We start from the raw sequence: 14,663 nt of genomic DNA on the forward strand, positions 1-14,663 counted from the left end.
CTAAGAGCTGCCCCTCTGCCTCAGCCAGCCACCCCGGGACGGGAATGAAGAGGGTACACCCGTGACCCTGGCTGCCTCTTCTGCCATCAGGCTGCTCTTTGGACACCTCTCTCCTGCTGAGTCAGTGAAGACCAGCAGGCAGGGACTGGGACCAGGACAGGGAACAGCTTCCGCACATCTAGCTGTCACTGTCCCTGGGCAGTTGGGCTCGAGGGCTGACTCCCGGGGAGCAGTGCCAGGCAGACAGCTTCGGGAGCAGGCTGAGCAGAGAGAGGGTCAGAAGCAGCTGGTAGTAAGAAGTCCCATCTAAAAAAGTAAGCCAGGAAGAAGTCAGTCCCGCTCTGTTGAGCCTTATCTTTGCCCTTGACAATAACAGACAGGGTATTCCCTCCGCAGCCAGAGGGGATGAGGGGCAGGTCGAGGGCTCTCCCAAGTGTAAGGGTTGAGATGCCTTTAACCTCGACGAGGCACCTTTCCTCTTGAACCACCAGAATACAGAAATAGTTCTTCTGAAAAGCAGCACAGGAGAAAAGTGAAAGCCCTAGCTGGCTCTCTCGGGCAGACAGGCAGCGGGGGTGGGGGTCGGGCGCCAAGAAATGCTGGCGTTATCAGGCTTCAGGCCAAGGCCTGTCTAGAAGCCTGGCGGGTGGCGCTCCAAGCAGGTGGGCAGGGCAGGGTCTGCCCCTCCAGCCACAAGCGGACATGCCAGCAGCCACCACCTCCGCTGGGCGCTCCGCAGCACCGCAAATGCCTGCCACCCATGGTTCACTTTGCTGCCCTGCAGGTCCCAAGTGCAAGGTCATTGGCAGCCCCAGGCTGCTCCTGGCGGCTGCCCTGGTCCCAGGGCTGGGTCAGCAACAACGCCCTCTCTTCTCAGGCAGGATGTTGTTCTGCCCACCATGGTCCTCAGCAGGACAGGGTGCCCTCCTCAGGGTGCACACACTCTAGGCTGAGCGAGGAACACCAGGCTCCCCCGTGGGGCTGACTCCGGTCCGGCCAGAGCCGAGAAGCCTCACACCAGTCTAGCTGCCATGATCACGTGAGGAGTGGAGGCCGGGGCTGGGGGAGAAATGCCGGAGAAGAGGGGTCCCCGGAAGAACCAGGCCTGGGGAGGAGGAAGGCAGGATGGCAGGGGCCTCGGGCTAAGGCCACGAGGGTACGGGATCACAGAGCCTGTGTGTCTTGCTCTGGCTCAGGCCTGTTGAGAAGTTCAAATGTGTCTTCCACCACCTGCCACAGGCAGTTGTCCAGCGGAAACTCGTTGTCCACCAGGTTGACCAGGAAGTAGTTGTCGTGGATGTACTGGATGATCATGCGGGACGGCGACTCCTCGTCGTACAGCTTGCCCCACTGCTCGATCCACAGGGCGAAGGCTTCATCCTGTAGCCACACGCATGCGCACACACAGGCAGGCAAGGTGAACAGAGCAGGCAAGGTCAGGGCGACACATTCCTTGCTCCTCCCCCCAAGGGCCTCTAAGCAGCTCCACAAGACACTTCCAGGAATGGAACAAAGGCTCCCGGCCAAAGTCACCTCCAGCCCAGAAACCAACACCCTGAGTCAGGGGTCAGGACCCAGCCAGGAAGGCGGAGCCCACCTGCCCTGGCAACCGTGGCCCCAATGACACCTCCCACTTAAGGTTTGCTGGGTGTGTGGGGCACGCCCACTCCTGGCCCCCTTACCTTCCAGAACATGAAGCTGACAGGATCGACCACCGTAGGCTGGATGATCTCCCGCCCAGGGAAGATGCCCCAAGTGACCGCGTTGGGCTGCAGCTCAGGGGCATTGGTGATGTTTTCACCCTGAGGGCAGACGGGGGGGTGGGGGGGTGGTCAGAGCAGACCTCGACAGCGACAGCGTAGACACTGCAGTCATCTTCTTGCCTGGGAACTCGCAAGGGTGGGTGGTGGTGGTGGAGGAGGCTTTGCTCCAACCCCTCCACCTGCCCCTCCCAGCCCTGCAGCTCCAGGAAAGGGGGATTGGGGCACTTCCTTCCTCTTCCCTGTGCTCCTAGCTCCACACCCCCCACATCGCATCCCCTCATCCAGACGTCCTGCTGGCTCCTGCTGGTTCCCTTTACGGGTCTGTGGATCTGTTGCTGTGTGTCGGCCCAGCCAGGCTGCCCCTTGCTACTTGGCTTGACACAAGGGCCGCTGTGATTCTAGTCTTCCCTGGTCCTGTTATCCACACCCCGTCCACCGTGACCTGTCTATGACAAAATGGGGAGCCAAGCCATTGCTGCTGGGAAAGGCTCCCTCTGGCCTTTAGGGGAAACCCCAAGCCCCAGCAGCACAGTCAGTTCTCTTAGCCTTACTCTGAACCCACCCAGCAGTGTCCCCACAGGCCGGCAGACAACGCCTACGCAGCCCTCCGCCCATTCCCCATGATGCCTGCTCCTTATCCTCAAAGATTCCAACCACAGGGGACCCCTCCAAGCCCTTCCTGACGTCCCAGATTAGATGTCCCTTCCCTGGGTCCCCAGCATCCCATACTGAACCTTACTGTTCAAAGTGTACCCCGACTTGTAATTGCCCACGGACTGGGCCCCCTCCCTATACTGGGGGCCCTCTGGGCTGAGAGCAGGGGCCTGGCTCTGGGCATATGTTCCTACCACGCCTGGCCAGCGCTAGGTGCTCAGTGTTTGCAGACGGATGGAGTAAACACGGTGCCCTCAGCTCCTGGACACGGGGCCTGCTGAGCGCTGGCTAAAGCCCGGGGCTGGCCTACCTTGACGTCCACGATGTGGTAATTAACCCGGAGCTCGTACTTCTTCAGCACCTGCAGAAGCGCCCCCACTGTCTCACGGGAAGTGAAGAACTCCAAGTAGGCCTATGGGCGGGTGCGGGGGGGGCAGAGACCAGCACATCAAACCCAGTCCTTGCACACCCCTGCTCTGTGTGCACCACGACTGGACGCTGGCCCTCCCGACACCCCGGGGAGGCACCCTCGCAGACACATGTGGCAGGACTTGAGGCCCTGGGGCTAGCATGGCCACGTGGACCGAATCACAACTGCAAGCAGGGGAGAGGGGAGCATGCATGTGGGCTTTCTCCGTCTAGACAGGTCTGAGGGGCAGCTGCCTCCCTTCTCCCAGCCAGGGAAGGCCCCACAGAGAAGCCGCTTCAGAAGCCGGACGGGAGGCCCGTTTGGTAAGCTGAGCCACAGGAGGGTCCCCAACACATCCCAGCTGTCCCACTCACTAGAGGCTAACAGTGACCCAGGGTTTCTCCAGCACCGAGGGCCTGTCCGGGATGAGGCCGGGTTCGTGGCCTGCAGGGGGAGCATGGCTACCCCCATCCCACAGATGAGGAAACTTAGTCAGGAGAGGCCGAGCCATGGGGCTGCACTGAAGGGAGACAGCGGGGCAGGGACTGAAAACCCAGCTCTTTCCAACTCCAGCACCCATGGCTACAGTTCTAGAATGGCGTTTTAACTCTAGGAGCCCTAGGAGAAAGGTGTCAACTCGGGACACCAGTAGCAGTTCCATTCACGAATGTGTCCTTCGTTCTTCCCATGTGCCAAGCACGTGCTTTGTTCATTTCGGCCCCAGAGCATGACGGGCTCTCTCTGCCTTTTACAGAAGAGACAGCTAAAGCGCATGGCAGTCAAGTGACCTGCATCCCCAGGTCTGACTAAACACGGGAACTCCTGTCCGCACCGTCCTCTGCCCCCCAGAATAAAGAGACCCCAGGGAGGGACGGGAGCTTCTCTGTCCCCATCTCCAGGGAACCCCCAGGGGCCGGCCAAGGTGGGCCAGCCCTGTGTGTCCCTGCCACACCTTCTGGAAGACATAGCCCCCACTGGGGCCCCAGCCCACGACGGGGTCGGAGGACGGCTTCCCGTTGATGTTGGGCTGCGAGTTGATGGTGAGGATCCCCTGCCGGTTCACACGCAGCAGCTCCTCCTTCATCAGGCTGGTCTCGGCCGCCAAGGGCTCATCATTCCAAGGGAGGCAAGTCACCTGGGGCAGAGGGGAGCCAGGCTGGGACAGCGACCACACCGGCCACCCTGGGCACCCTTCCTCTCGCAGACTCCACCCCTGCGTCGGTCAGCCCCTCTAGGTGTCCCAGGTGGGGACTTCCCAGATCACCCTCCTCTTTGCGGAGGTGCCCCATTCAGACAGAGATGGGAGGCTTGGGTGGGGATGGGCAGGGGGAGACAGGGCAGGGGGGTTAACCAGGAACCCCACCCCAGCATCACTCACCTTATAGCCATGTTGGTTGGGCTCTCCCGAGAGGTAGTGTGCAAAGACTTCAAAGACGCTTTCTTCGCTGGTCAGCTCCTCCCCCCACATCTTCAATAGCTCTTCCCTTGGGGACTTACTCTTCAGGTAGAAGAGGTAGTAGTCCTTCAGCTCCCCGAAAGCTGGCGAGGAAGAATTGCCCCTGGCAGAGAAGGTGCCCAGAGGGCAAGGCATACTCCTGACCTGGGGCTCCTGACAGAGGGACAGTTGTGCCCACTTGCCCAAGGGGCATTCCTATGAATCCTGTCCCACACTGCTCCCCAAACAGCATGCCAATAAGCAGGCAAACTCCCTCTGCCTCCCTCCCAAGAAACAGGATGCACTGGCAATGGGTTGCCTGTGGGTGCTCACCAGCGGCCGTTGGGGAACTCATCCCACTCTTGCGTGCGGTAGATGTAACTCTTTGGTCTGGAGGCCCAGAAGATGGGACGGACATCTTCCTCCCGGCGCTTTGGGTGGGCACTGACGGCCCAGGGCAGGGGACGCCTGGGTGAGGATGGAGACAGGATGAGTAAGGGACAGGCTAGAGGAAGCAGGAAAGGCGGGGGTGGGGAGAGTGGGGACAGCAATCAGCCGGAGTTCTCTGATCTGACTATGCATGGAGTTCCCACTGAGACAGAAGCCTAAGTGTACGGCTAGCCATGGCAGACACCCCTCTGCATCGCCACGGTAGCCAGCACTGCTAGGGCCTGCTCATTCTGTGACCTCTCTGCCTTGTCTGCCCATCTGACTTTCCCCTGTGCCTCCCAGGCCCAAATTCAGGGCCAGTGGCGTCACCTGGGATCCTCAATCCACATGCCCAGACGCTTCAGCACCTCTGTGGTGGCCATCTCACGGTTGAGGGTATAAAAATGGAGGCCTGGCACCAAGCCACTGGCCAGAAGCTCCTGGCACAGGCTCACGGCCTGCTCAATGCCATAGTTTCGGATGGCATCGTCATTGTCTTTGATCGGCTCAATCACGTCCTTGATCTGCTGCGGCACCTCCAGCTTGGACAGTTTCACGAGCTGCCGAAGGGAATGGTAGCCCTGTACGAGACACAAAGGGCTATGGGGTGCCATCTCCCAGCCCGTCTCTCCCCCGAAATACTTACCACCCTTTCCATCCCACCAGGCCTCCCGGCCAGCTGTACTGTCACACAGAGTGACTCAGAAAGCCAGTCCAGGTTGCAGGAGTACCCCCGCCTCGTCCAGCTTCTTCCACTCAGTGTAGCAGCTGCCTACAGCACTCCCGCCCTTGGGCTGAGCTAGCCCTTCCGCCCCTAGGTGTGTTTATTGATAACTTGGTGCACATCAAGGCCAGTGGCTCCCAAGCTGCACTGATCATCAGCACCACCTGTAAAATTTAACAAGTAACATGCAAGTTCTCAGGCCCCACCTCAGACCTATTCAATCAGAACTTCCAGACAGGAGATCTGGAAATCTACCTTTCAAAACAAGTTTTTCAAATGATTTTGATGACAGTCAAGTTTGGGGAAACACTGATTTTTTTACCAAGATTTATAATGAAAGATATAATCCCTTTTAGGGACACTGGTCAGCAGGTCCCTCCAACAGACACTGGTGCTGTTTTGGGGGCAGGGGGGTGGCCCAAAGGGGACCATCGTGGGGAGGCATGTTGCACCCATCTGAAGGGAGAGCTCCTGAGCATCAGGCACTGGATTTCACGCCAGGGCTCTGGCCTGCGCTGGGAGGGGGATGGAGGGAGGCCACGGAACCTCTGGGACCCTCACCTGAATAGGAAAGATGCCGGGGAGGATGGGGCAGGTAATGCCTATCTCGCTGCAAGCCTTAACAAAGTGGAAGAATGTGTCAGCCTCAAAGAAAAGCTGGGTGATGATGAAGTCGGCTCCTGCGGACACCTTCTCCTTCAAGTACTTCAGGTCGGCCTCAAAGCTCCCTGCGTCGGGGTGGCCTTTGGGGTAACCTGCCGACAGGGATGACAGTAGGGAGAGGCTGGCTCCCACATACATGCTCAGGATGAGTGAGGAAGAGACCGGAAAGTTGGGAGCAGAGAGCCCTCTGCCTCAGAGGTTCTTGACCCGTGCAACACCGCAGCAGACAGGCCAAGGTGGTGAGCGGCTGTGCTTCTCACTCTAGCCATGACCCTTGGTGAGAGGTGGCCTAGGGCAACCCGCCCAAGAGTTGGGGGGAGGGATGGCACCCACTCCCTGTACTGTCCTGCCTCAGGTCCATGGCAAGCGCCGAGCAAATCCGGCCAGCATGCTGGGGCCACAGAAAAGAGAAAATGTCACTTTTAGCACGGGTCTGGCAGCATCTGGGGTCCTAGGCTGGAGTCTGGGCACTGGATTCAAAACCGTGCTTTTATTTTAACACGAAGATTACTCAGGGGTCCAAGAGAGTGGACATTAGAAACCACGATGCCCAGGGAAGAAGCGAAGAAGGTAGGCACGTTCCATCTGAAGGGGAGAAGGGAGAGCAGCCCGGAACCACTTCCAAAAGCCCAAAGGCCTGTCGCAGGGGAACAGGGATTCGCCTTCAAGTTCCTTATTAGTCTGAGTCTGTGTGGCTTCTGATGCCAGAGCCAGGATCGGTCCCAGAGAGCTGCCTGACCCTGGAAGGAGCAGCCCCACCAACAAGTAACGAGGTTCTGGAGACCGCGTGCCAAGGATGCCAAGGGCGGGATTGCAGAACCGCCTGGAGGCAGGACCCCGTGTCACCTGGGCTGCTTACCAGCTCCGTGAACCCTATGTTTGCTTCCTTCCCTGAGCAACTGAACTCACAAGCAGGACGACTGTAGGCCTGCAGGAAGCTACAGGGGAGCGCTGGCTTCCTGAGCCCAAGCCCTGGGCAGGACCCTGAGCCAGGCTGCTGGGAAGCCAAGCTGCTTTGCTATGATAAGGCCTTTCTGTTCTCCAGAAACCCAAAGTCATCAAAAAATGGACATAAAAACCCGTCTCAGGAGGCGAAGGGGTGGGAGGACTGAGCCACCATATTTCACTTTCAATAAGGCCATTTTTCCAACAGCGATTTTAAAAACAAGGAGGTTTTTAAAAGCTCAAACTATAGCTCTAAATCCTCAATTACCACCGAACACACGTAGCATGTGCTTACATTTAGATTTTGCCCGTTTACTGTATTTCCAGTCACAGCCAGCGTGGCGTCTCGACCCAGATCATCCTGCTCGTCTGCTTTACCACAGGCAGAGCCCCAGGCCCACACCTGCAAGCTCACAGCCCAGCCCGTCTCCGCGCACGGCCACCCAGCGCCTACTGCATATGTGCGCGCTCCCCGATGTACTGGCCGAACGGCGGCCCGTGTGAGCAGGGAATGCTTGAGCAGGTGGAAATGCTCACTTCGCTCCTAACTCCTCACTGGGGCCTCCCAGACTCACCTAAACGCCCCTTTGACTATGAAGAGCGGATGTGCACATGGGGGCCTAGGACTAAATTCAAAGCCACCGGCGACAGCTTCTTTGAGGCCACGTGGATTAGTTTCTTAAATTCACATCCCTATTCTGTGCTACTTCAGAACGTAGCCATGTTGGTTTTCTTTTTTTTTTTTTTTAAAGATTTTATTTATTTATTTGACAGAGAGAGATCACAGGTAGGTAGAGAGGCTGGCAGAGAGAGAGAGAGAGAGAGGGAAGCAGGCTCCCCGCTGAGCAGACAGCCCGATGCGGGACTCGATCCCAGAACCCCGAGACCATGACCCGAGCCGAAGGCAGCGGCTTAACCCACTGAGCCACCCAGGCGCCCCGCCATGTTGGTTTTCATGTAAAAATGGTATGATTTCCCCAAGAAAGTTTTGAGAAAAAAAATGGTCATGTCGGGACGACATTCAAGGTAATCCCTGGACTTCTTGCGACCCGGCACACACTGCCTCACCGTACCCAAGCCCTGGCTCAAGGAGCCAAGTCCCGATCCCATCTAGTGGAGCTAAGAGGGAAGGCCACCGCATCCATCTTGAGCAGGTGAGCCCTGCCTCTTGGCTGTAGCCCCTGGAACAGGAGCTGCGCCGGGCCAGTGCCCTCTCCTGAAAGTCTGGAGCGGACTCTGAGACCCGTCAGTCTGGCAGGACTATTGGCTGGAAGCGACTGTGTGCACTTGGGAGCTGGTGGCAGGTCACGTGTGTGCAAGAGCATACACTCAGAGCTCCTGGAAGCGTGGAGCACGTGCGGAGTGGGAGGCAGAGAAGGGAGACTCTGCGGCTCCAGACCGAACGAGGGAGGCCTTGGTTTCTCACTGCTTCCTGGTCCAGAGCCTCATGAGGTCACGTAGCGTTTCCTGACAAGGGTTCCAAAATTCCCTGCCCCCCTAACCCCTGTCTTAACATCCCTTTTTTGTTTAAAGAATAGGGCTGGGAAGCAAGCTAAGAGCATAAGAAGGCAAAGGGATTAAAAACTTAAGGGCCAGTGGCAGCCTGGCAGGTGGTGGATGACAGAATGAGAGCGAAGACAGTGTGACACAGCTCTTGAGCCTCCTTCCCCCGGCACAGGTGCAGGCCCACGACAGCCTGGGTCACTGGGTCCTGAACTGAATGCCGGGGGGCCTTCTGTGCCTCTCTGGGTGTCACGCCTTCCCTTCCCTGTCCTCCCACGCTGGGAAGGCCCAGCCACTCACCTGCCACACAGATGTCAAAGTAGTCCCCGAACTCGCTCCGGATGTGCCTCACCAGGTCCGCGGCATAGCTGAAGCCTCCCTCCTCCTCTTCCCACTGGTCACCCACGGGGTCTGCAAGGCGGGCAGAGGCCGCAGTCACTGGGTCTCACCCACGATCCAGATGGCCTTTATGATCCTTCTCCCTACCCCACCCCCGGGGCCACCAGCTTCTCTGAGATCGAGCCTTGATTTTCCCAGCACAGCACCTGGCAAGCGGCGGCCTGAAAGATGCAGCCATCCCGGCAAGCGCTCTCCGAGCACTGACTCCGCAGGCAGTGTGCTGGCAGTGCCAAGCAGGGGACAGCTGCGGCTCTGCAGTTAGCCTGGAGTATGTGGGACCCCCTCCCTCCCCAGATCTGGGTGTGCTCAGGCACTTCCCCCACCCTCTTGGAGCTCTTGCCTCCCAGAGGAGTTCCTACTCCCAGGTGAGTCCTAGTGGGGAGCAGCGTCCCACCCAGGTCCCTCTTCCCACACTCGGGTGCATGATGACAACAGGTGCCAGAGGTATGAGGAACTGTCCCCCTCCCCCTCCGGGGATCAGTGCCAGAACCGCACTCTCTGATTGCTGGAGCTGTGTAGCCAGGGCAGTGGGCTATCAGGCAAGGCTGCAGTCCTGACTGAGCTCCGATGCCAAAGCTAAGAGTCCAGAAGTGGGTCCATCTGCGCGGCTCACTACCCACAAGGCTGGCTGACACCACGGGATGGGAGAGGATGCTGAGCTGCTCAGTGGGGGCCCCAGAGAAAAGTAAAGGGCTGTTCCAGGGACAGAAGAGGCCTTCCAGGAAGCAAGATCCCAGTGAGCAGAGGGCTGGCTCCACACCTCCCCGCAACGCCAAGATGTTCTTCAGGCCCAGCCGCTTGGCCTTGTGCAGGTAGCCTGTGATCTGTCCCTGGTTCTGACAGCAACAGGTCATGTGCAGGATGGTCTCCAGGCCACAGTAGTTCACGGCGGTGCTGGCAATCATCATGGAGGAGGTCTCCTTGTCTGAGCCGGGGTCCCCTGCTGGATGCCAGGTCACATCTATGAAGAGGGGACCACCTGCCCCCATCCGATCAAACCTGTAGGTAATTTCTTTCTGAAGAGGGGCTCCTGAGAGCACACGGCCCTACACCACCTTCCCATGGGCTCTGGGAGGGAGGGAGACATCACAGCCAAGTCATAACCAGATGACCCACACTCATATCTGGGCGCTGCTACTTAGTAGCTGTGTGACCTTGGGAAAATTAATCTGACTGGGCCTCCGTTTCCCCATTTCAAAAATGTGCCAGAGAACAGCACTTCATAATAACACTGTGACAATATTACCATAGATGGCTCCACAGCCCTTGGAGTGCCAACAGTGCTTGGTACACATTGAACACTCAGTCCCTGGGAACTCCTGTTACAAAGATGATTTTTTTTTTTTAACGATTTTATTTGAGAAAGAGAAAATGAAGGGGGGTAGAGGGGCAGAGGAAGAGGGAGAAGCAGACTCCCCACTGAGTGCCACCTGATATCAGGGCCTGGGCTGTCAGATGCTTAATGGACTGAGCCCCCCAGGCGCCCCAATGAGGATGAGATTGCAGAGATAACTGGTATCAACAATGCAACCCTTTTGTGAGAGGGCAGCCTGCAGCCTTTCAAAGTGCTTGCACTTGGATTATCTTGGGTGAGTTCTGACATTTTGCTGGTCAAAGGTATGGGGAACTCTCTGAGTGGCAAGCAGAGGCTCACTCTAGGAAGAGGAAAAAAGAGGGTGAGCAGACACAAGTTTCTTTCATGCTACACTCCACCCCCTGCCCGCCTCCTTGTGGTGCAGCAGCCAGCAGGCTTCTAGAACACGGCCACGGTTCCTGAACGAGACTCAAGAGTCACAGATGTGCACACACACCTGACTGACCAGCTATAACATGGGCGCCTGGGTTGCCTGGGTTGCTCAGTGGGCTGGGTGTCTGCCTTCGGGTCAGGTCGCTGATCCCAGGGTCCTGAGATTAAAGCCCCACATCGGGCTCCTTGCTCAATGGGGAGCCTGCTTCTCCCTCTCCCTGTTGCTCCCCTTGCTTGTGCTCTCCCCCATCAAATAAAATCTTATTTAAAAAAAAAAACAAAAACCTCTCGTGTCTTTGAACTTCAAAACTTCCAGAGTGACACATGAAACATGCAAGTGGTACAATGCATAAACTTAAAAAAAAAGGAACCACACATCATAAGGTGCTAATGTAATTCGTTTGGCACTTCTAGATTATGAAAGGTATTTAAGTCGAATTCCTAACGTACTGAAAATGTTCTCTAAGCCACTGCTTTATGACTTCCTAAACTGTATGCATGCGTCAGTCCCAAGTTCTGCCAAAGAACGCAGTCTGAGAAAATCAACATTTTTAACTCGTTGAAGAATGTGTCTTAAAAATTCCAGATGCAGGGCACCTGGCTGATTCAGAGGGTGGAAGCGTCTGCCTCTGGCTCAGGTCATTATCTTGGGGTCCTGGGATCGAGCCCCAGATAAAGTCTGCTTCTCCCTCTCCCTGCCTCCCACTTCCTGCCTCCATATCCCTCTTACTGCCTCCTGCTCACAAGCATGCTCTCTCTCTCTCTCTCTCTCCCAAATAAAATCTTTAAAATAAAACCCAAAGGACTTCTGTGGACAGCTGAGAAGCTGCAGCTCCTGGGTCTACCCTGCTCTTTTCCACCCCTGCTGGCTGCCTTTTCCTGCCCGGTCAGAGTGTGACCCTCCCCGCAGCAGGGCTGTGGCTTTGCCTCCGCGGGGGGGGGGGGGGGGGGCGCGGGGGGGAGCCCTCATTCTGACCCCACCTCCCCAACTACATCAGCTCACCTTGAGATGAGATTGACAGCCCCCTCAGCCGTCCGAGGAGGGAAGAATTCTAGGGAGAACCACTTGTCCCCAGATTCCATCCTCCGCCTCATCTTCTCCCTGAGTCTGTCGTGGCGCTCGGGGTCCAGCCCAGGTGTGGAACATCTCGAACTCTCCTTAGAGCTCTCGCTGCCACTGCTGCTGCCCTCCGAGCGGGGCGGGGGGCCGCCATCCCCTCTGGGTTCGTTCACCATGGCCAGGTTCCGGCTGCAGGGAGTGGAGGCAGGAGCGTCAGAGGGCAGCAGCCAAGTCCCGGAGCGGCAGGGTCAAGTGAGATGTGGCGTTTCCAGCAGGAAGAAGGCCAAGGAGGGTAAGGGTGACAACGCCCCCGCCCAGTGGCTCCACATACTACAGCTGTGACTGTCTATGCTGCCTCCCTCGACGCTTTGCCCTCCACAGCCGCCTGGCTCCACATAAACCAGCCCCCACCCGGCACAGAAACATGCTCCTTCCGCCCAGGGATCCTCGGTGACAGCTACCTGATGGAGGGCGGCACTGAGAACCTCACCCTGCCAGCCTCCAAAGTCCACAGTCCTAGGCAGGGGCCTCGGGATCTGGAAGGGAGAACCTTGGGTGTTGGACGGTCCATCTCCGCCAGCTGGGACCCAGGGCGGGTGGGGAAGAAACAAAAGGAAACTTCCCCAGCGAGAGTGTGTTCCTCTGGGCGGAGGGAGCAATGACAGGGGAAGAGCCCAGAGCCAGACTAGCTGGGGCCCCGCGCAAGGGGGCGGGGGCAAGGCTTTCAGGCGGGAGGGAGGGCTGAGGCTCCAGTTGCAGAAGCCAGATGGAAGGAGGGGGATGTTGACTGGAGACTGCAGGGCTTGGTAGATAGGAGGCCAACTGACGTTCAGGGTCACCGGATTACTCTCCAAAGAAGGCAGAGCTCAGTCTGGCCCTGTCGGGAACATCTCCTGTTACTTGGAACACTTTGTCTGCACACAGGATGGAAGGAATGTGGGCAGGACAAAGGAGCCAGACTTCTCCTGAGTTCGTGCTACTCCAAAAAGTGGCACGAACTGTCATGGGTTAGACCTTGACACCGGCTGGGTTCCACAAGTAACCGGACCCAAATTCAATTAAGGGCATGAATTTGTGTCCTACTCAGAATAAAAGCTTTTGCATCCATGCCTGCCTTCCAGGCTGTTCTCCGTACACACACCACGCGAGCTGGTTAATTACAGTGACTGCACAATCACCACATACGAAGCCCTAAGCCATGGCAACCACAGGCAGGCCAGCAGAAGGCACGGCGTCACCCGCCAGTTTAGTGGGGAAAATGAAACAAATACTTAAAAACAAGACAGAACAGAATTCTTGAACAGCAGTGGGCAGACACACACTTTTAGCAGTGAAAATCCTCTGTGTGGTGACATGGGGCATCAGAGGAACAACCAGGCCAAGTTAATTCCTTTCAAGGGATAGTCACTGCTCAACCAGGGTCTGTTTATTTGTTTGTTCCTTTTTTTAAGACTTTATTTATTTATTTGACAGATTACAAGTAGGCAGAGAGGCAGGCGGGGGGGGGGGGGTGCGGGGAGCAGGTTCCCTGCCAAGCAGAGAGCCCGATGCGGGGCTCAATCCCATAACCCTGAGATCATGACCTGAGCCGAAGGCTTAACCCACTGAGCCACCCAGGTGCCCCTGAGCTGGGCTTTTTAACTATGTGGGGGTCCTAGACTCCTGAGAAATGGATGAACTCTACTGCTCCTGTTCCCTGCAACACACACAGGGGCACATTGTACACCCAAAGTCAAGACCAGAGTAAAAACACTTGTAGCAACGATTTTTCTTCCTAGGGACACCCATTTTTTATCCTGATCTAAAACTCCAGCTTCTCAGCAGGGACAGCCAACAGGAGTAAGGAAAGGGAAAAAAATCAAGATCAGCCTAGCTGGCTTTTCTCCTCAATTCAAGACAGTGGCTCATTAATTGTCTGCTGGAACAAAACCAAGAGAGGGGGAGGAAACAGAACTACCTGCCCTTTCATTGATTTAATACAGACTTATTGCCTTCCTAGTAAGTGCCAGGCACGTGCCTTCTTCAGCCTCCTTCCTCACATCACTTCTTACCCATCTCAAAGCTGGGACTCCCACAGGGCCATAGGGTTGTAATTGTGGATTCATAGTTTTGCCTCCTCTCCAACCCTCCAGGCCCCTGAGACCAGGGCGCGGGATCCTGCCTGTGGCATCCCCCATGCCCAGCACAGTCATCACAGCCAGCATTCTGTGAGCACCAATGGGTCAAGCACTGTCACGCTGTTCTCAAAATAACCCTCTGCCATTTACTGACCACTTGCTTAATCTGTGCCGAGCACCGTGCAGTGCGCGAACACGAAACTCACCCCGCCCAGAAGGGCCAGGGTGGACACCTGGGGGCAGCCCGACACAGCGGGCGCCGGACACTGCGGTACCAGCGGCCTACAGGTGCTCAGCTGGGAGCCGGAAAGACGCCTCCGGCACCCTGCTGGGAGACCACGAATCGAGTCACGCGGTCACTGGGTCAAGGTGGGGGCGGGGACGCGGGCCCAGACCCGGTCCCAGGGGGGCTGAGTCACCACCCCCGTCTCAGGGCCGCCTCCTCCCCGGGGTCCCCTCCGTCCACGCCGGGGACCGAAGGCGAATTTTCCGTTCACAGCTGCAAGTCCCTGGGGGTCTCAGCCATTGGCGGTTACACCAGCCCCCCAACTGAGGGGTCGCGCAGAGCGGCAGAAGCCCACCGCCTAGAGGGGCGGGCCGGCCCCCTCGCTCCCCGCCCCCGGGTGGGTGGGCCTCACTTCCCGGATATCCCTCCCTAGCGACCCCACGCCTCGCCTCCACTCACCCTCCCGTCGCTGGTGACTCAGAACGCGCGCGCCCGAAGTAGCTGTTCGACCAGGGTGTGGGAGCGTCCGGCTCGGGGGGGGGGGGGGGGGCGCGGAGCAGGTGTCAGGTTGCGGAGGGAGGCGGGACCA

At 57.6% G+C, this 14,663-nt stretch overlaps 1 protein-coding gene across 6 annotated transcripts; it reads right to left on the reverse strand.

Annotated features, from left to right (window-relative positions):
• Window positions 1-330: 330 nt before the first annotated feature.
• Window positions 331-14,640, reverse strand: MTHFR (methylenetetrahydrofolate reductase). Of its 6 annotated transcripts, XM_059138420.1 has the most exons (13): window positions 14,534-14,551; window positions 12,193-12,267; window positions 11,675-11,920; window positions 9,685-9,923; window positions 8,826-8,936; window positions 5,976-6,169; window positions 5,021-5,271; window positions 4,595-4,729; window positions 4,205-4,385; window positions 3,779-3,961; window positions 2,728-2,829; window positions 1,683-1,802; window positions 331-1,380 (listed from the first exon to the last, which is right to left on the reverse strand). In XM_059138420.1, the coding sequence occupies exons 3-13, from the start codon at window positions 11,905-11,907 to the stop codon at window positions 1,165-1,167; spliced, it is 1,965 nt and encodes a 654-aa protein (XP_058994403.1). In that variant the 5' UTR covers window positions 11,908-11,920; window positions 12,193-12,267; window positions 14,534-14,551; the 3' UTR covers window positions 331-1,164. The 6 variants fall into 6 exon arrangements, with proteins under 6 accessions (XP_058994403.1, XP_058994398.1, XP_058994397.1 ...); XM_059138415.1 differs by lacking the exon at window positions 12,193-12,267 and having other exon boundaries at window positions 14,534-14,640; XM_059138414.1 differs by lacking the exon at window positions 14,534-14,551 and having other exon boundaries at window positions 12,193-12,387.
• Between the last annotated feature and the right edge of the window lie 23 nt (window positions 14,641-14,663).

The sequence above is a fragment of the Mustela lutreola genome, chromosome 10, assembly GCF_030435805.1.
Source record: "Mustela lutreola isolate mMusLut2 chromosome 10, mMusLut2.pri, whole genome shotgun sequence".
NCBI lineage: Eukaryota > Metazoa > Chordata > Mammalia > Carnivora > Mustelidae > Mustela > Mustela lutreola.

Coding starts and splice junctions, on each gene's coding strand:
- MTHFR (XM_059138414.1), bottom strand. CDS start 12,302: ATGGACCGTCCAACACCCAAGGTTCTCCCTTCCAGATCCCGAGGCCCC. Junction 3,962..4,204: donor CCAACCAACATGGCTATAAG/GTGAGTGATGCT, acceptor CCTCTGCCCCAG/GTGACTTGCCTCCCTTGGAA. Junction 1,803..2,727: donor ACCACATCGTGGACGTCAAG/GTAGGCCAGCCC, acceptor GTCTGCCCTCAG/GGTGAAAACATCACCAATGC.